We start from the raw sequence: 22,072 nt of genomic DNA, 5'->3' as shown, positions 1-22,072 counted from the left end.
AAACCAAGAGTCAGGCACTTAACTGACTGAGCCACCCAAGCACCCCTCAGAATGTTTTATTTTATTCAAAAAAAATTTTAAGACTTTACATATTTTTTAAGATTATATTTATTTATTTGAGAGAGTATGAGTGCAGTGGGAAGAAGCAGAAGGAGAAACAGACTCCCCACTGAGTAGGGAGCCCAATGTGGGGCTCGATCCCAGGACCCTGAGATCATGACCTGAGCCGACGTCAGATACTCAACCAACTGAGCCACCCAGGCACCCCCTCAAAATACTTCAAGCATTCTCTTCTATTCTCTAAATTCTTTTTGATCCAGAATTGATCATTCCTGTAGGTCTTTCCCTTTTATACCATTGATTTTTCCTTAGATGTTTGCTTAGCATTGGTTGTAGGTACATGTTTATGAATAAAACGCTAAATTGGCTGATATACATCGTGGTTTTATTTCTCCAGAAATGCTTTCCTCTGAATGACATAACTATGTCAGTTATATTAATTAACTGTTGGTGGTTATTAATGGCGTTATACTGTTGGTGGCTTTTCCTGTAAGGGAGTTGGAAGGCAAGCTCAGACCTTTAAAATTGCCAAAGTAAGGAAGCTGTTACTCAAGGCTAAGCAAATGAGATGTATCCAGAATTGGAATGGTTTACTGTATTTTACCTGTAGGATCTGTCTTTTCTCTCAGTTTCCCAACAATTTCTGAGTCTAAAATTAATTTAAATACTAAATTACCCTAAACTATATGCTCTTTTTCCGTTTCCCAAGTGAGACTCTCCCAGGCAGGTCACTAACTTTATGTGGATAGCAATTTTCTGCCTTTAGCTCAAAAGGGAAGCCTTAACTGGCTTCTCGGTGTAATTGGTTGTGAGACAGGCTGAACAGTACTGAAGAGCTGAATCTGGTGATCTGACTATAGCTCTAATTAACTGTCTTCATGACTGTCCAAGGAGCCAGTTTTTATTCTCTGACTCAGAAGGAGCTTGTTAGAGAGAACTCTTGTTTAATCTCTGATGTCTTTGACCTTGGTTTCAAATTTCTTAGGATGTCTGATCCATTGATGACTCTCATTCTTGTTTTGTTCTTAGTGTTATTGTGGTTCCATTCAAATGGTTTTTATTTTTTATTTTATCATTTCAATTTATAGGGAGAGGAGGTGGATGTAACTACTCAGCTTGAATGAGTCAAGTAAACATTTTCATATGATTTTTCACTTAAAAGCTTCAGACCTGTATCCATACTCTGTTGAACTCGTAAATGTTAGTAGCATAAGCTTATTGATGGTACTAGGTAGTGAATATTACCCTACACATGATATATTCCTACCCATTGTCTCATCTTGCTTAGTTCCTAACTTGTTATTGGTAGCATATACTGTGCACCCATATCCTTACTCCTGCTTCCTCCCTCAACACGTATTGTTCATTCCTAATCCTGTGTTTCTGCTCAACCCTCCCACTTTTATTTCCTCGTATTCTTTCCTTACATCAAGCTTTCTACCAGGTTTATACTGTTGTTAGTGATCTCTCTTCTTTCATCCACCCCTCCACCAGCAGTCCATTCCATCAGGCTACCCTTTCTCCATTGCCTACAGAAAAGTACAAATGCTAGTATATAACATTCATGAATTGTTCTAAATGATCCTGAAGTAATGTTGTAATACCATCTCCCAGTATATTTTCCTCACACTTTGGAATCTACCTTCAACTGGATTACTCAGTACTATCCCTCAGTTCTTTGTGCTTCCACTACTATTATGTAGTACATAGTTCTCCTAAACTTAGATGCCTTTCTTCCCGTATTTACTTCTCAAATTTTGCCAACTTAAAGTTATGCTCAAACCAAATGCTATCTATTCTGGCAAGCCTTGAAGATTTCTTAGTCACAACTAAACCTTCCCTTATGATCCTATATTTTAGTAGCTCTTGGGCATTCATTTATTTAATACTCACCATTTGATTATTCACTGGAAACTCTGATGTAGGAACATCAGGAACAGCTGATGTAGGAATTTTTTATTCCTGCTGTAAGGCAAGTACACCAGTCCAAGTGAATGATAAAACTGCCATGAAAGTTGCAAATACAGTTAACTCATGCTATATAGATATGCACAGGAAATATGATTTTGGTGAAATTATTTGAGAGTTTGTGCAAATCTGGAATTCATGCAAGTGTTTTTGTTAAAGATTTTGTGGATTCTTAAAATTCTCATGACATCAGTTAACAATGTTAGGGTTCTTCTGCATTTTTTTTGTACTCACAGTGTGCATTAGAAATTATTTGCTGTTGTGTCTCAACAAAGATTGTAAGTTTGTTGAATGCAGCTTTTGTTGTGTACCAAGAGTATTTCACAGTCTCTTATCCTCCAAGACAGTCAGCATTATCTTTGATTCTTTTTTCTCTGGACCAGAGCCAGGTAGATCAGAGTGGTCTGTACCTGAGCACACTGAGCCAGAGGATGGCTAAGGTTGATTTCACTCCCCTGCATCTGCAGGTATTGCATTCATGGCAACAACACCATGGCTCCGTGGGAAGAAAGCATACAACACCTCATGTGGGTTTCTGATAAAGTACAATTGGATCTGTATTTCATCTCCAGTATGATAAAGTACAATTGGATTTGTATTTTTTCTCCAGATTACTGGAAGTATCCGCTGTTTCTCAGACCTATTTTCTAATTGCTTGTGGTGCATGGGTTAACCCAGGAATGATGCAAACAAACATATTTCAAATGTGTCAATGGGTCTGGGTGTGGAGTAGTGTGGAAATCTTAGATAATGATGACTGGCAAACTCAAGATATCTCAAAGTCTAGTTTGCATAAATGACACATAAGCTGCCCCAGAACCAATTTTTTTCTTTCTTTTTTCTTTAATTTTTCTTTAATTTTTAAAATTAAATTATTTTTAATTAAATTATTTACTCCTGAGACACACAGAGAGAGAGAGAGAGAGAGAGAGAGAAAGAGAGAGAGAGAGAGGCAGAGACACAGGCAGAGGGAGAAAGCAGGCAGAGGGAGAAGCAGGCTCCACGCAGGAAGCCTGACGTTGGGACTCAATCCCAGGTCCCCAGGATCAGGCCCTGGACTGAAGGCGGTGGTGCTAAACCGCTGAGCCACCCAGGCTGCCCCCCGAGCCAATTTCTGATATGTGGCTAATATTTCTTCCTCCTCACTGCCCAGTTTTTGTGTGTGTTTAACTATCATTATTAATAGTGCATTTTGTGTTGCAATTAAAAAGATGGCTAATTATATTTGAAAAGAAAATCACCAAGACCCAGATTGCTATTGTATAAAAACTTAATTATTTAAGGTCATTTTTTTTTTTTTTCTAAAATTTTCACTCTGAAGGTACAGGAATTAACAAGCAATAGTCCAAGCAGAATTCAAACCTGTCTTGTAATCTGTTTAATTTTATAATGAATTGTCCCTATCATCATGCACCTGTGTCCATACTCTGTTGAACCCATAGATTAAATGTTAGTAACATAAGATTGTTGATGGCACAAGGTAGTGAATTGGAGCTATTCTCCCAGCACAGGTATCTTGTCATAAGGCAAAATCTTCTGTATTCTTAGGAATTTATGAGAGGGTGTTTGTTTTGTGACGCTGAAGAAAACCTCAGAGACCGTTGGAAGGAATTGAGGCCCTGGATTCAGTCTCTAAACAACACACCATCTGATACTGAAATATAAGTGTGGCTTGTGGCGAACATAATTTCTACACTTTTACCCTTGTAGTTTATCAAACAAGTGGGACCTCCAGCCCTCTGATAACAATGGAAAGAGCAGGGGCTTTGAGATTCTTCAGATCCAGGTTTGAAAATTCATACTCTTTGTTTTTAAACTAGCTTCTCTGAGACTGCTTTCTCATCAATAAAGTGGAAAAGACTTGCATCATGGGAATCCCATGAAGATTAAATGGGACCACATTAGAATGCCTCTAACATAGTAAAGACTTGATGAATAATATCTGTTCATCGTTGTCGTTGTTGTTATGCTGATAGCCAATTCTTGAATTTATTTCAACTGTGTTTTGTGACCTGAGAGCCACAGAGAGTGAATCCTTTGTGTAGCTTCCTGTGCTTCTTTGTAATAATTGTATTGCTTTTTCCTTAAACTGTCCATTTTTCATTACACAAATATAGTGTTTTGTTAATTCTGCAACTCTGAAGCTGCACAAAATGCTTTCGTTCTGAATCAAAATTGTTTGAAGCTTTTGCATGGTAATGTGCAATCTGTCTTCTCCATGAATTAATAACAACTGCTCCCTCACACCCCCAAAAGAAACACCAGACAATACAAAGGCTTTTTAAGCTCAGCTAATTTCCAGTTTGCAGAGGTGTTAGAGAGGACTCATACCAGTATATTCTACAGTAGATTCTTAGGTTGTACCTACTGTGTGTAAGGTGCTCTGCCAGCCATTACAAAGTGTATAAAGGCCTTGTCTTGAAGGAACTATAAAGTGGAAGCAATAAGACATAGATAATGAGAATTATAAGGTGATTCAAAATGTGGTCAGTGCTGATACGGGTGCTAGGCACTATGTGGTGGTGCAGGTGGGGAAGCATTGTTTTTGCCTGTGGGGAGTCAAATAAGGCTTCAAAGCTGAGATTGCAGATGTCTCTTAGGTCTCCTCTTAAAGATCCTGTGTGTCTTTACAACTGTGAAAAATCAGAACTGCACACTTACTTTAGAGGCATTCTGTATGGTTGAAGAATAGAATGAGACAATTGGGCATTCTCCTTGCTTGTGTCCCAGTAGCCTTTTGAACGTGGTCATGTGGATGGGAGTTTAATAGAGTGGAGAGGAAGGAGATTGGTGGGCTGAATTTGCAAGAAGCAATGTGTGTGGTGTACAGAGAATACATTCTCTATCCCTACGTAAGGTAATGTGGCAAGGCTGGATGTGACTTTACCTTTTCTTCATTAAAAGGAACAAAAAAATTCGTCATTCTAGATTAGAGACCAAGACTGCCCCACTGTGGATAAAAATCTGTTTGAAGACTCAGATCAGAAAAATCCTTTTTCTGTGTAGGAAAGATTTGCACAGCCTAATAATCTTACATCAGAGTGAGATGTGTATGGTAATTGGAAAAACGTGATCTTCAATTTTTTTTCCTGCTTCCCTGCAAATGAAGCAGTCTCTTGGTTAGAATGGTTTCTGATATTTGCATATTTTGCAGAGACAGGTGTAAAGAGGTAAAACGTTGCTGCAACATCTGTGAATTAATCAAAACTAAAGGACGAGGAGACCATAAGAATGAGCCTTTTGCCCTTTAAAGAAAAAAATCATCTTTATTATTTTTACCCTAACAGCTGAAAAAGCAACCTGTGGTTAGAGATGTTATCTATCCTTTAACACCTGAAATAATTTTAATCCTCGTTCTCTGAATTCTTGTAAAAGAAATCCATAGTATCCTAAGATACGGAGGCACATTTCAGTAATTTTATAAATATATAGATATATACATAATATATATTTTAATAGAAATATTTTATCTAATTAGTTTTCTTTCTTTGTGTCACTCATTAATCCTACTCAGGAAACTTATTTTAAAATTCTTGTGTCTCAGAAAGTGACTACGAAGGCTTAATACCTGCAGGATGAACTAGGAATGGGAGAGGTGGTGATCCATGCTTGGTACAGTTTTCATCTGGAAGGAACTGTCTCTGTCTGCCTTTTTTTTTTTTTTTTTAATTTTTTTTTTTAAATTTATTTATGATAGTCACAGAGAGAGAAAGGGAGAGAGGCAGAGACACAGGCAGAGGGAGAGGCAGGCTCCATGCGCTGGGAGCCCGACGTGGGATTCGATCCTGGGTCTCCAGGATCGCGCCCTGGGCCAAAGGGAGGTGCCAAACCACTGCGCCACCCAGGGATCCCTCTCTGTCTGCCTTTGAGTTGAGTTCTTTTTCTCCTTCCTGCTGCTTACTTTTTAGGGCTTATTTATCACTTCTGTCAGAGGCTGCAATGGGAAAATGAAGAAAAGTGAAAGTCCAGATTTATTAATTTTTTATAGTTAGCCCTTGGTTCAAAAGGATAAGAGGCTGGAGCGATTGGGTAAGAGATGATGTAGAAATTATTTATTAGTACAGCTCTGTCCTCTTGTCCAGTAATAAGCAAAAGAAAAAATCCTACAGAATTAAATCTATACTGGACAAAGGATAATTAACCTTTTTAAATAATTGTAGCCACAGTACTATGAACTCTATGATTAATCTGCTTCCCTAATATTATCATCATAATAGTAAACATTTACTAGGCATTTGTCCTAGTCAGCAAGCATACTGTCCTTTATATGCATTTCTTCACTTACTCCCTGTTCAACTTGATGAGGTGGGTACCACTATTATCGTCTTTCACAGATGTGGATACTGAAACTTACAGAATGTAAATATCTTGTTAAGGACATTGAGGCCATTTACTAATGAAGCAAGAACTCAAAACAAGGCTGTCTGACCTCAGGTGCCTGCACTTAACCTCTGTCTGGGTTGTCAAACTGAAATATTTATTAATTTGCCATCGTGGATATGACCCAATAGTAGATACCTGGAGTCACTAAGTATACTCATCTTTATGGAACACGTCATTCTTGAGATGCACAAATTAACCTAAACAACGGCAAAATCAAAGATAAATAAGTGAGGGAAATGTGATCATCTTAAAAGACCAGGGCTTGACCTGATAGGATTGGAATGGAGATTCCTACTTCCCTTTGTATTTGAATCCTGTGCCTAGCCCTACACCAGTCGGAGTTGAGTTCATTGAAGAAGTGCCACCTACATGTCAGGCCATGGTACTGGCCATGGAGATACAAACACCAAGCTCTGTGTAAAGGACTTTGGATTTCCAGGGGAGTAGATGGTGATGATAACACTGTGTGCCAGGCTACCAGATATCGATTATGATTTTGTGAGAAATGTTTCATCTTCAGATTAGTTTGGGAAATACTGTGTTAAACAAAGTTAAATTTTTTTAGTTGCAGGGTTTCTCAGAGCCTTTTAGATACTAATATGCTTTGTGACTATCCTAGAAGTTGTCATAATTTAGAAAACTTTGAAAGGAATGCCTTGGGTCACTTTCTCTGGTTTCCTTTCTTCTAGAATACCTTATTCTAGGTAAAATTTATGACTCCTTTAGAAAAACTCTTAGGAATGACCTAATATTTTGAATATGGGTATAATATTTTTAATTTGGTAGTTGGGGGATTAGAGATTTAAATTTAACTGAAAGGTCTTTTTATCCCTCCTTGAATCAGGAATCTCACTTGCTTAAAAAGTGTTATTTTATAACAAGAACAACAACAAAAAGGCCTGAAAGTAATTATTAAGAGAATCATTAGGGAGCCTGAGGAAGGAACACCAAGGAGAGTTGATGACACTCTGTTCCTCAGCCTGTTTCCATTTCTGCTGCAGGACTTGAGAGGCACTGGTGAAACTGTCCGTCTTCCTGAATTCTATCAGATGCGCCCTGTGGGGAAGAGGGGCGTTGTAGATGGTGGCTCTGATTTTTCATCTCTGAAACTACTAACTTAAAAAGCCAGATTCAATAGTGAGTTGAACTCAGTCATCAAAATGATTCAGTTGAACCACCTTAAAGAAAAATTATTTTGGAAGCAGCATCTGTTGTCAAATAGGTGATTCTTCCTGGAATTCACTTGTGCTGTGGTTTTTTTCTCCAATGTATGGTTTGGTTTGGTGAGAACTACTTTGAGACAAGAATAGACCAAATGTGGGTCATTCTAGGGCAGAGGTGACTCTTGAATCACTACTGTGTTTATAAAAAGTAAAAATATGTATGGGCATTCTTAGGACAACTTTTTCACCAGTAAAGATAATCATTGAACCGACTCCAGCCTAAATGACGGGGCAGAAAGGCAGAAAGGGGAACGAAAGGGCATTGGATATTACCATTATCAACAGATGTTTACAGAAGGCTGACTGTGAAGCAGAGTTAAGATAAAAAGTTCTGCCGGGTGGCTGGCTGGCTCAGTTGGTATAGCATGCTACTCTTAATCTTGGGGTCATGAGTTCAAGCCCCTGCATTGGGCATAGAGCTTCCTTTAAAAAGAAGGAGGGGGCGCGCCTGGGTGGCTCAGTGGTTGAGTGTCTGCCTTTGGCTCAGGGCGTGACCCTGGGGTCCTGAGATTGAGTCCCACATCAGGCTCCCCTAAGGCAGCCTGCTTCTTCCTCTGCCTGTGTCTCCACCTCTCTCTGTGTATAGCTCTCATGAATAAATAAATAAAATCTTGGAAAAAAAAAAAAAGAGTCCTGCCTTTATCAGACATGCTGATTAGATAAGGCAATAGACATATACCTAAAACTTTAAATAATAAGACACATATGCTAAGTGTCATGTGAGTGATATAGATGATATGAGAATTCAGATAGGATGTGGTAGGCAGAATAATGTTGCCCCCTCAAAGATGTCCACGTCTTAAATCCTGGAACCTGAGAAGATGTTATATTGCATAGCGGAGAGGAATTAAAGTTGTTAATCAACAGACCTTGAAACAAGCAGATAATTTTGGATAATCCTGGTGGGCCCAGTATAATCCTAAAGGTCCTTTAAGTGGAAAAGAGAAGCAGAAGAGGAAGTCAGAGTGAGAGAAAGAAGTAAAGATGCCACATGGTTGGAGGAAGGGGCCACCACCCAAGGAACGCTAGTGACCTTGAGAAGGTAGAAAAGGCAAGGAAACAGCTTCTTACTTTGAGCTCCCAGAAGGAATGTGGCCCTGCAAACACCTTGACTTCTAGCCTAAAGAGACCTACTTTGACTACTGGCCCCCAGAACTATAAAATAGTCCATTTTTGTTGTAAGCCCCTACGTTTATGATATTTTGTTACAGCAGCAATAGGAAACTGAATACAAGGATGCAGAAAAGAAAAAGGAGTCAGAGACAGTTTCATGAAGAAGGTGGTGTGTTTGAGCCAGGCACTAAAGATGGTAAGAAGGAGTTGTAACAGGGTCATAGAGTTTATGTTCCAGGTATGAAGCTAAGTTCTTTATACCCTTTCATTCATTTATCCTCACAAAATCTCTCAGGATAGCATTCTTTCCTCTTGTGTACTGAGAAAAACCAAGATTTAGAGAGACCAAGTAACTTGTGCAATCACCACAGGCAGGACCAGTCACTACCACTAGTAAATAGCTGGCCTTTTAGCAAGATGGCAGCTGATGACATTTATTGAGTGCTTATTTTGCATAGGCAAAGTGCTGAGGATGTCACTGTCATTATCTCATGGAATGTCATTATCTCTCTTCAGACTCTTAAGGTTTGTAATTTTCTGAGGTATGAATTTGGCCAGCAAGAAGGCAGAATTGGAAGAAAAGAGACTAGAACCAGAAAATCCAGTCAAGACGCAACAGTCCTGACAAGTGCTGATGAAAACGTAAAATACAGGAAAACACAGTAGGCATGGGAAGGAGAAAAGACTCCAGAGGCCGTCTACTCTGTTGAAATATAACTCTCTTATTAAAAAAAACTTCCCTCCATCTCTAGTTTCTCCCTCCCTGTGTGATTAGGGTGCTGCATTTTAATGAGTTTAGGCATTTGATAATTAGAACTAATGACAGGTGTCAGTATTGACAATGCTGTAGACTAAACTTTTCCACTTACCCATAGAAGCGTGGGTAGCAATCATGTAAACTCTGTAATGTGCCTCCTGCAGTGGTAACTCACAGAGATTGTCTTTAATTTCTTGGTGTTTAGGAGTAACTTTCTTAAGTTCGACAACAGCAAATATATATTTATTGAAAGCCTATCATTTTAAAAAAATTTTTTTTCAAGATTTTGTTTATTCACAAGAGACACAGAGGCAGAGACATAGACAGAGGGAGAAGTGGGCTCTCTGCAGGGAGCCTGATGTGGGACTTGATCCCAGGACCCCGGGATCACATCCTGAGCTAAAGGTAGACGCTCAACCACTGAGCCACCCAGGTGTCCCTGAAAGCCTATCATTTAAAAGAGCAATATACTGGGGCACCTGGGTGGCTCAGTCAGTTAGGCATCTAACTCTTGATTTCGGTTTAGGTCATGATCTCAGGCTGGTGATAGAGCCTTGCTTGTGCTTATGTACACTTGTGCATGCATACATACTACCTCTCTCTCAAATACAATCTTTTAAAATACTTCAATTTATTTATTTTAAACTATTTACTGTGGGAGTCTCAAAAATGACTAGAAATCAATTTGAAGATATACTTAAGAGTGGTGACAGTAGTGACATGGAGCTAGAAGGAGGTGGTAAATAAGCATTAGCATCAGTAACTTTGTAGGATGAACCTAGCTTCTTTTCAAGTAGACATAAATTTTCAGTTTTCTTTGCCTAAATAAAAGAACCTTTTAAAGACTACTAAAGCCTGTGAAACTCCGATCTCATATATGTACAGTTCTATCCATGGGATTATTTGAGTGGAACTCCTTTCCCAATCTTTCGAAGAGTCATCAAAGTAAGTTTCATGATCTTGAATATCTTCCTTCTTCTAATGGAAGGATATATTATTTATTCTGCTTATAAGTAAAGAGGTAATGATATTATTGTTGCAGGGAGTTCTTTTTTAGAATGTGTGGATCCTTTAGTTAGTACTGAATGATACAAAGCATTTATCGATCGATCCATTTTTTAAACATAACATAGAGTATATACTCCCAAGCTGGAATTTGACTTGGGAATATAGTACAGAATCCCTTCATAGATAATACTAACTTTAAAGATAACACTCATTTTAAATACTCATTTTAATACTCCAGTGTGAGGTACAAGGCAGGTTCCATTATACCACTTCCTGCTCTGAGTGTGGCTGTGTGTATTCATTCACATAGACTTGAGTCTTCCCACTAATTTCAAAGAACGATTTAGGACTTTCCACTGCCAACTTGAGTTAGTAGTCTAAGTTCCCTATGCAATAGGGTTTGATTTTCTGTCTAGTTAAGTGATCAAAGCCAAATCCTCAAAGCCTGAATGTCTTACCATGGATTCTAATAAGTTCTAAGTTGGCCATTCTTCATAGTTTTAATCAAAGCAAAAGATGATATTTGCATTCTTGTCATCTTCGTTTCAAAGTGTTTTGTCGTATTATTAGATTCAGAATCACCCTGAATGGTCACACATCAGTAGACTCTGCCCAGCCATTCCTAGTATGCCGTCCCTGCCAGAACAGAGGCCCATTTCTACCTAAGTGGAATATCACCTATGTACATAAACATTGGATTCATGCCTGTCCAGATTACTTAGAATCAGAAGTTGTCATGGCAGGAAGATTTGGGTGAACTGGAATTCTCCTACAGAGTCACCAGCCTGTGAGAGCTTCCTATCACTCTCCTGATCTCAGTCTCCTTGAGGGGCCGTGGGTTCCCCCATTGCCTCCTTTACATCTCCCAATAACATTTGTACTCACATAGCCAACAGCACCCTTGGCACCAGTTCTGCCTTATGTTGCTTTTGTTCTGCCTGTGGGGTTTTCTTCCATTTCCTCAATTAGCTTTATTAACAGGAGACATGGATGAGTAAGAACAGGGAATGCAAGCAGGTTTTCTCTTTCTCTCTCCCACTCCAGTGTGTGTGTGTGTGTGTGTGTGTGTGTGTGTGTGTGAGAGAGAGAGAGAGAGAGAGACAGACAGACAGACAGACATATGCCTACAAAACTAACAGACTTGGGATGCCTGGGTGGCTCAGTGGTTGAGCGTCTGCCTTAGGCTCCAGGCGTGAACCCAGGGTCCTGGGATCAAGTCCTGCCTCAGACTCCTCACAGGGAGTCTGCTTCTCCCTCTGCCTGTGTCTTTGCCTCTCTCTCTCTCTCTCTCTCTCTCTCTCTCTGTGTCTCTCATGAATAAATAAATAAAATCTTAAAAAACAAAATAAACCCAACAGACTTTTACGTAGCTCTACAGCCATGCTGACCTTCACGTTAAGAGTATACTACTGATCTTTGACCTAAATCATAACACAGCCCAGTGGGCCCCTGGGGTTAGTGCATTATCTACAACAAATGTGCAGCATTTGGCAACTAAATTTTAGGGTTAGAATATTCTTATTTTTAATAACCCCTTTTTTTTCATATAAATGGTGAGACTTTGGTATAGTAAGTTATTTCTATGATTCTTAAGTATGCAAAAGCTCAAGAAGCCTTGCAAATATATTTTTTCCTAGTTACTTAAAAATTAGAAACTCTGAAAAAAATTGGGGGGATATAGGCCAAAGAGTATTTGATTTGAAATAAATAAAATCCATATGCTTAAGGCACTATAGTCAAGATGAAATTTCCATATTTGCTATGGATCTGTTCTCGTTTTTTTTAAGGGACTTTTATCCAAATGTTTTATTATTGTTGGCGAGATCCAGATCCCAAATCTGCCCTCGGTGCTTTGTTTTGTTCAGTCTTAGATTTTGGACCAAAATAATAACCATTTATTAATTTGCCAAAAATTCAGCATCGCCACTAATGTTATTTCTTGACAATTGCACAATTGTCTTGGCTGTCATGGAGATTTCTTAGCTTAAAATAAGCATGTAAAAATTTTTGTAGACACACACAACAGACACGTACTAAACATATATGTATTTAAGCTAAAAGATGGCTTAGGGCAAAATGTGAAATCCAGTTCTTTGTACACTCTGAGAAAAAAAAATAGACAAGAACATGTGTTTTAATTTGTTTTCCATTGTCACAAGCTGGGGGACAGGGGATATTGCAAGCAATGGATAATTTACCCCTTACCCTCAAATCATCAAATATATGGGTCTTAGGAGTGACATGTTATAATCGTTGTGTATGTATATTTACATAGGAATATAACACCGAGAATTTGGGAGGGAATGTTTAAAATGTCTTCCAACAGATTATCAGCTCGTTCATTAGAGAAGTACTGTGAGGAGGCATTTATATCTCCTTAGAGCACAAAGTATAAAACAACTGTAGAATTTCCTGTTTTAACCAAGAATGAAGGAGAGCTATGAGCCATTTGCTTCCCGAGTGGACACATTCCAGCTGTGCAGATTGGTCATAGCACATCTGCCAATCAGAACAGGCCCTGGAGGGAAGCCCTCAGATGCTGAGTCTTGTTTACGTGCGTTGTGACTCTGTTTCTCCCCTCCTCCCGTGTGTTGTACCACTAGGCAGATTTGCGGGGGAATTCGCTATTACATGCCTAAATAAACTCTACGAAACTAAGATCACAGCCACGTCAAATGGCATCCTGGGCAGATTTTTAGCTCATCGTTAGCCACAGGTAAGAATTGTTGCTTTGTTAATACTGAAGATAGCTGATCTGCATCCAGTTTCCAGCTCTGCTTTGAGGTATTTTACTTTTGGTAATAAAACTAGCAGCCTAAAGCTAAAGAGGAACGATTCAAAAAAATGATTAAATGTGTGCTCTATTGCTAGACTTTGAAAGTTTTAGTGCTCCACAAGTGAAAAACCATGATGTTTTTATTTGAGGGACTGTAAAACTAAGTTAAATTAAAACAAAAGTTTTAAAAGCGGCAGTAATACTAGGTCACTATGTAGAGAAACAGGAACCAAAAGCATAGTAATATTGTGCATTTTGGAGAGCATTTTATCTAAACAAATATGTTTTATTGTGAATCTTCCTACTTGTTATTCTCTTAGAGAACATACTTCCTGTGTACTAACTCCCTGGTTTAAAGAAACATTTCTTTTTCATTATGAACCTATTCAGAAAGAACTGATAAATACATTTAACTGTGTAAATCCTATACTTCTTCTTCCATAACTCTCTCCAGAAGTTTTATAGTATATTTTTAGTATCTTTTTGTTGCTCCAGGAGCAATGAAATTAAGGGGGGAAATAAAGAATTCTTGTCCAATCTTTGTTTTGTCATTAAATTCTATATCGCTAGTATTAATTCAGAAGATACTTTAGGAAACTATATTTTAATAAGATTGCACAGGATTTTTAAAAAGCTATTGCATAGGATTTTATTTTGGCTTACACATTGATTTCTGTTGTTAGTTTTTCCATAACTGAGACTTTCACTTTGTTTATTCTTAAGCATGTACTGAAAAAAATTGTTACTTGGAGTCAAAAAAAGATGACCTGTGGGTTTTGTAGTTCTTTCTCATATATATAATAATCTTCAGGTTGATTAACAGCATTTTACAGCAGCCCAAAGAGGCACCTGGGAAAACTTCAAGCAGCCCTATCTCTTACCCTATAGCAAAGTTTCTCAATGTCAGCGCTATTGACATTTTGGGTGACATAATTCTTTGTTGTAGAGTGCATTGTAGGACATTTTATGCATCACTGGTTTCTTTACCTTCTAGGTACCAGTAGTTCCTTCTTCCCCAGTTGTGACAATTAAAAATGTCTCCAGGCATTGTCAAGTGTCTCTTGGGGGGCGGGAGGCGGATTGCTCCTGGTCAAGAACCACTGCCCTCTATATAGCACATTAGACCTAATTATCAATGGAACGTTGAAATCCAACTTTTGAAAAGTTCTCAGCAATAGAGAGTTAAGGATGAGGTCTTAGGATGTTTGCAGATGCTGCTGTAGCTGACTGCTCATTTTTCTCCCCCTCCCTATCCTGTTGGAAGCTTTTGCCAACCATGATTCATGGAATAATTTTTTTGAACTGAGTAATCTGTGGCTTTTCAGTTTCCTTACTTTCTTTCCTTAGCTAAATTTGTTTGGGTTTAGTGAAGTGTTTAAAACAGCAAAGATCTTTGAAAATGAAATAATATGTGTAATGATACACTTTCCAAGTAGATGATTTTAACAAACCTTAAAAACTTTACATGCCTGCCTAGCTTTGTATCCTTTTACCTCTTATGTCAGACAAATCCTTTCAACTCTGATAAAGAGCCTCATACAGGGTAAGACACAGCAACCTTTGAACAGTCCTTTGTGAAATCTATGGTATGGCAGCCGGTATTTAAGAACTTCTTTTCCAGGGCTTCTGAAGAGAATTTTGACATGTAACTGTCTTCCTTCTTTACAGATCGCAACGAACGAAATAAACCAGAGCACCGTTCTTCAAGGTATGAGTTTATAGTTTTTAATAATTCTGTATAACACTTCTCATTTGGAAAAAATTTGGAGGCAGTTCAAGTATCCCTTATAGAGTTACTGTATATTTGAATCTTCTGTGGCATTCACATAAACTTCACAAGGGAAAATTGTTCATTTTTTGAACAAAAATTCTTTATGAAATTATTGACTACCTGAAAGGCATATTTTTCTTGAGAATTCCTATCAGTGACAGGTAAATCTTTACCAAAAAAATTATTTTTTCCATATTTACTTTCTTTGTGGTTTATTTTCTTCCCCTTTCTTTGATCTTTTTTATAAATATGTATTTCTTTTTTCCTAATTATAAAACTAACATGGGCTCACTGTAGAAATTTTTTTTAACATTTTTTAATATAAAACATTAAAAAACAAAACAGTCTGTCTTCCATTGGCTGGAGATGGCTGGTTCCTGCTTAAAGTTTGGTGTAATCTTTCTAGTTTTTCTAAGTACATATGTATTCTTTAAGTTTAATTCTTTAAGTTCTTGTTAGATAGATTCTATCTATCTAAGGCAGGAAGGCTATTTCACTTAAGCCCCTCACTTGCACTGTCTGAGCATGTATTTCACAAGACCTTCACCAGCACTGAAGAGTATTTTTTAAAATCCTTGTCAAACTTACAGGTGGAAATGTTCTAACTTCTACTCCTATGCAAGAGTGACAGGCCTGTGTTTGATTTTTTTTTTTTTAGCCTAGTTCTATGAAGAATTGTAATTCCTTTAATATTATCTTAACCTTATTTCACAGCCCATCACTTCTTTGCATTTTGTGTTGTGGTAACTGATAAAATGGTAATAATGCATTGACTGGGTTGACTGGCCTGGTAAACCAAACCCTGATGCTTTTTCAAAGCATAAAACCCAGAATACGTTGACATCAACTGAATAAAAATACAAAGTCTATGAAAACTCCATTAGTTATTCCTCCATTTTGCAGAGATTGTCAATCAAAATAAGTTAGTGAGACCTAATCTAGAAGAAAAATACAGTGGGTTATTTGGAATGTAAGGCTGATCTTTTTTAAGGTATAATTCACATACATTAAAATTCATTCTTCTTGATGTATGCTTCTGTGAGTGTTTATGAATACATACAGTTATGTCACCACCACCACCACTATAGAAAATTCTATAAGAAAAAAAAGTCTATAAGATTTGTTTTAATAATTTTTAAAAAAGGCAATGTAAGAAGAGTTTGATAGCATGTTTAACTGTGAATGGCATAAAGTTGGAATGGTAAAAAACACTTTGTGTGATAAAATCAGGATCCATAAGACTCTGAAGGTTTGATAAATCAAGCAATATAAGTTTTAATTGGAATAAATGTAAGTCCTTACACTTAGGCCTGAAAGACCAATGGCACATAAGGAGATAAGGGAGTTTTAACTTAACAATATGTTTGGAAAAGTGTTGAGGATTTAGTTCTTCATAAATTTGTCATAAGTCAGAAATTTTATGCCATTGTCTCCACCTTCCAGAAAAATGTCGGCAACAATTTAATTATACTAAAAGAAATAGAATGTCCAAGAAAAGTTGTAGCTCTAGACCATACTTCTTGATATTGTATCCAATTTGGGATTCACAAGGTCTTGAAAAATTGAAGTATGCAGTGGACTGGCTATATTGATATCACTTGAGGAACTTAAAATCAAAAACAGAGTCCCATGCTTCACCCCAGAGATTCTTATTCAGTAACTTTGGAGTGAGTTGATCCTGGGAATCTCTATAGTAAAGAAGTCCTTTAGTGATTTTGATATATAGCTAGGTTGGGAACCACTGGAATATAAGACCGCAACTGAGTTGGGACAAGGAATATGAAAGAGAAGACTAGTTTAGAAATCAAAGTAAAGTTACAGCAAGACTTGTGTAAGGAGTTTGGTGAATTTAGCCTAGGTGTAGAGGTTTGGGGAGGTATATGGGACAGAAGTAACTGGCTTTGAGCACTTGAAGGGCTGGTATGTAGAAGACACTAGCAGACTTGTTCCTCCTAAAGGCTAGTGTCCACCACCAGAAACCAGAGATCCTTGGAGAAATGGCTGATTCAGGGTCTGGGGAGAGGATAGTATATAGGTGAGGCTGGGCTCATGGTGTGACAGAAATATAGGAAATGCTTACTAATGGTTCATGTCAAAAAGGCCTAGGAGGCAGTATCAAAAACCACCTACTGGCCAAATTTGGGACAATTTGAGTATCAAAAAAATTTTTAAGTGATAATAAATTCTAACACATTGGATTTTTAAAAATCCGTGCAGAAGAACTCATAGAATCAGAAAATCATCATTTTATAATTCTTAGTATAATAGTTGATTCAGGCAAGGATCATCAGTGGCTACAAAAAGTTGGGCAAAAAAGTTATTGGAGGGACAAATATTCACACTGGCTTAAGTATTTTTAATTTTATATTTTTTAATTAGTTAATTAAATTATAAGATTTGCCTATTGAGAGAGAGAGAGAGAGAGTGCGCGCAGTGGGGAGAAATGGGGAAAGGGAGAGAGAGTCTTAAGCAGGTTGAGTCTGATGTGGAGCTCGATCTCAGAACCCTGAGATCATGACCTGAGTGGAAGGCAGACACTTAACAGACTGGGCCACCCAGGAGCCCCAGTTTTTTTTTTTTTTTCTTAAAGATTTTATTTTTTTATGCGACACACATACACACAGAGGCAGAGACAGGCAGAGAGAGAAGCAGGCTCCCTGCGGAGAGCCTGATGTGGGACTTGATCCTGGGACCCCAGGATCACGACGTGAGCCAAGGGCAGACACTCAACCACTGAGCCACCCAGGTACCCCTTTGAATTTTTAATTACAAAAGGGGAAATGTAATTTTTCAGTGAATAGATCTGGTGATCTTATTCTTTTTTTAAAAATATTTTATTCATTTTTTATTTGAGAGAGAGAGAGAAAGCATAGGCAGGGGAAGTGACACAGGGAGAGAAAGAAGCAAGCTCCCTGCTTGGCAGGGAGTCTGAAGCAGGGCTCGATCCCAGGACTTGGATCATGACCTCAGCTGATGGCAGACACTTAACCCACTGAGCCTCCCAAGTGCCCCGGTGATCTCAGTCTTAATCAGGTGATCAAGTTATATGTCATCACTAGTGAGACATCCCGACAGTATGTGCCTCCATCAAGTATATAATACACATAGAAGTCCTGGCAAAACAGATAATGTAATAAAAATACAAAGTCTTAAAAAATTTTTAGATTAAAAAAGACTGAAATTTTCTTTAATCTGGAATTTTAAAATCCAGATTTTAAAAAAAGGCACTTTGGGGATAAGTAGGAAAATTTAAATATGAATTTTATTTTAGATAATATTTTGTTAATGAAACTTTTTTTAGGTGTATATAAATAGGAATGCTGTCATGTGGGAGAATGGTCTTATTCTTAAGAGATAATACACAAAAGTGTTAGAAGTGATGTAGTCTTACGTTTGCAAAATAACTCTCAAATGATTCATGAAGAAAAAAAGGTAAAACCGCAAATATAGGAAAATATTATTAATTGGTGAGTAAATGAAAAGCATATGGGCATTGATTGTGCTGTTCCCTCAACTTCTCTACAGACTTGAAATGTGCGAAGTAAATAGCAATGGAAAGAAATGTTCTGTGTTCCCTAGAGTCCTAGAGGGCAGAGTGCGCACCTGTGGGTGGAAGCTGAGGGGGTTGCATTTCTGCACAATGTGAGGAGGAAGTGCCTGACTAGCTGGTCAAAGATGGAATCGGTTACTCTGTAAGGGAGCATTGTCAAGGAAAAGCTACATAGGCTAGTGCTGAGAATAAAAAGATTCATACATTGCTAAATTATTACTCTAGATGGTTCCTGCCCCTTGCTCATTCAGTAGCTAATAAGTGTTGAGAGGCCCTAATGTAGGCTCAAGGTACCATAGAACACAAGAAAGTCTTCAACGGCATGGAGCATAGAGTGCCTGTTGTTAGGGATTTTCACTCCCAATCTCAGAGAGCCTGTTTATTCTAAAGTCAGGTTCCAGGTCATCCTCATTCTACTTCAGGCAAGGCTTGTGGTACTCTTGAGGGTATTCAGAAAGTATTTTCTTTGACCTCTAATTTATACTGTCAGATTCTCAAGGCCTGTGCTATTAGTCTTAGGAACCTCAGCAGTTGGTATAGTGCCTGGTTCGTGATAAGCACTTCATAAATGTTTATTGAATAAATGCCAATTATAGTTCAAAGAGATAAAGAAAATGCCAGTGTTTTTCCTTTGCAATTTGGGAGGAATCTCTCAGAAGTTGGCCTATAACTGTTATTGACTATGTTTGTTACAAGTGTAGCAAGGAGTAATGCCCTAATAAGAAAGGAGAAACGTTTTTGCAGGAAAGGCCATTGTTTTCTGTATACAGTGTCTGCTGAGATTGGCAGTGACCTGTTCTCCTGCCCTTCTCAGCCAAGCAGGGCTACCCCACCAGGCCTGCAGTGCATCAGGCAGATTTAATACCTGCTGCGTCAACAGAGCAGACAGAAGAGAATATAAACAAAAGTCACTTAATTTTTGTATGTTTGTTGGTTCTCCTCAAGCCACTCACTCAGCAGCAAGAATGATGGGCTCAGTGCTCAGTAAGGATAAGAGATGAATTTCTTTTGTTTATGTTTTTCTAAAGCTAAACACTCCTATAGCTTTCCCTGTGAGAAGTGAATAAATCTGGGATGTCTACCTTTCATTTCAGTGCTGAAAGAAGGAAAGCATAACTCTTGTCAAGTTAGAGTTTTTATCAGGTAGAAGTCAACTTGAAGACCTCAAGCCAAAAAATACCGTGTAAGCATCTGTAAGAGATTTGCTGGGTACTTTTTGGTTAGTTGGTTTTGAGAGTTGGCATTAAAAAAATTGCTTATTGCTGATTGACCTCTGTTGAAGTCAGAAATATCTGAATTCTTCTTGCCTTTGGCTTGTTAGTTTAAATACACCATTTACCAAATTGATGTCCCATGGAACATTCGTCTGTAGGATATTAATCAATATATAAGAAATATTCGTGCACAAAAAGCTCGTGAAATGATAAGTTAAAGCAAAATTAGACATATTTCTTTGCGGTGATTCCACTAAGAGTCTTTGATACACTAAAGTGCATTATAAAACTCCAAATGGGAGATTTGCTATACAGGATTTTAAAAATTTGTTTGAATTTTTAACTTCCTTTCCCAGACATAGCTATTAATACCACATAGAAAAATGTGCTATGAAATGACAGTTTGGGAAACTAATTGAGAAGGGAGTAGGAGCTAAATAAAGATAATAAAGAAAGTTAAGCCCTGTGGCAACCAGTGCCAGGAATGGAAAATTAGAAGCTCTTTTTACCACCCTACCAGCTCTGAATAATAGATTCCAATGACTTATGGGGGCTGAAAAAACCAGCTACTTTGTCTTAAATGTTTTAACCTACTACAAGGAAATAATTTACAGCAGGAAAAAAAAGAAGGCAGCATTGAAACAAGAACCTTAAGCCTCTCAAAAATTATCACTTGAATCTTCGTTTTCCTAAAGCCTTCTGAAAACATCTGTTATAATTCCCCTTTGATACTTATTCATAAAATTCAATGAAATTTCGGAAAAATCACCAAAAAATTGTTTGAACTCAGCAAAATGACTGAAATTTTTAAGGAAGAACAAGAATAACCGAGACAGTTTTGAAGTTCAAGAGAAGGAGGTAGACTCTTGTGAATAATTAAGACAATGTTTTGTCAGGAAACAGAACAGGGCAAGGGAACAGAATAGAGTCCACAACAGACATAAGGCAGATACACACAGTTCTAGAGGCAGCATTCAGATGAGGGGGGAAGATGGACGTGTCCACAAATGGTCATGGAACAATTGACAATCTATATTCATAAAAATTCAAATGGAATTTGTTTTATCATAGGAGGTAGAATCTAAATACATGGAATTCCAAAAATGAAACTGAAATATTTTGAAGAAACATATAATAATATCTTTATGACTTTAGGGTAGAGAATGAGTTCTTAGGTCTCAACAAGTATAGACCACAAAGAAGAGGATTGGTGAATTAAACTGTGAAAATTTAAACCTTATGTATGTGAGGACACCAAAAACATGTGACAAGACAAGTCATGGCGGTGCAGTGCACACAGGCAACAAAGGTTGATGTCAATAAATAAAATAAATGTGTCCATGAATAAGAAACTACACATCAGCACAAAAAAGACAGTCAATATGGGTAGGGAACTCACAAAAATATGAAACCTAAGTAGCCAACTAATTATTGAAAACCTTATTTACCTTGCTGATATTAAGAAGATGTACCAGTGAGGGCAGCCTTGGTGGCTCAGTGGTTCAGCGCTGCCTTCAGCCCAGGGCATGATCCTGGAGACCCCGGATCGAGTCCCATGTCAGGCTCCCTTCATGGAGCCTGCTTCTCCTTCTGCCTGTGCCTCGGCCTCTCATTCTCTCTCTCTCTCTCTGTGTCTCTCATGAATAAATAAAATCTTAAAAAAAATAAAAAAGATGTACCAGTGACACAATAATGAGATACCATTTCACTTCTATCAGGTTGGCACAGAAATCTCAAAAAAGTGATAGCAGTTATGTATGTGAAAATTTGGCATATCATATTTAGAGAGCAATTGAGCAATACCTGATGAAGCTGAAAATGCCCATACCCTACAACCCAGTAGTTATAACATGCCCTGGGGAAAATTCTTTCACGTGTGCCAGAGGAACCATGCACAAGAATGTTGGGAGTAGCAGTGTTTGAATTAAGGGAACTACAGCTATATATGGCAATGTAGGTAAATCTTAGAAACATAATTTTGGAAGATAAAAGGTAAGTTGTAGAAAGGTAGATAAAGTATGATCCTATTTATATGAGGTGGAGGTCAGCAAATGGACCAAATCTGGCCTGCCACTTGTTTTTATAAATAGTTCTACAGGAACTTAGCCATGCCCATTTGTTTACATATTGTGTATGGCTGCTTTTGCATTACAACAGAGTTGACTACAGCAGAAAGCATATGGACTTCAAAGCTGAAAATATTTACTATCTGAGCCTTTATAGATAAAGTTTGCAGACTTCTTTATCAC

At 37.9% G+C, this 22,072-nt stretch overlaps 1 protein-coding gene across 15 annotated transcripts in view; it reads left to right on the top strand.

Annotated features, from left to right (window-relative positions):
- The window catches only part of SH3D19 (SH3 domain containing 19), a 180,053-nt gene that overhangs the window by 72,600 nt on the left and 85,381 nt on the right, over positions 1-22,072 (top strand). For 13 of the 15 annotated variants that reach the window (XR_003133125.3, XM_025439141.3, XM_049094206.1 and 10 more), the window contains one exon: positions 14,957-14,996. Coding sequence is in view for 4 of the 15 variants with exons in the window: in XM_025439141.3 (XP_025294926.2) it covers positions 14,957-14,996 (40 nt within the window). In the remaining 11 variants the exon portion in view is untranslated. Of the gene's footprint in view, positions 1-13,032; positions 13,229-14,956; positions 14,997-22,072 lie in introns of those variants that run through there. The other 2 variants (XM_025439143.3, XM_049094208.1) reach the window with 2 other exon arrangements.

This window comes from Canis lupus, chromosome 15, assembly GCF_003254725.2.
Source record: "Canis lupus dingo isolate Sandy chromosome 15, ASM325472v2, whole genome shotgun sequence".
Lineage (NCBI taxonomy): Eukaryota > Metazoa > Chordata > Mammalia > Carnivora > Canidae > Canis > Canis lupus.
Note: the sequence above shows the minus strand (reverse complement) of the source record. Positions and strands in the feature narration are given on the sequence as shown.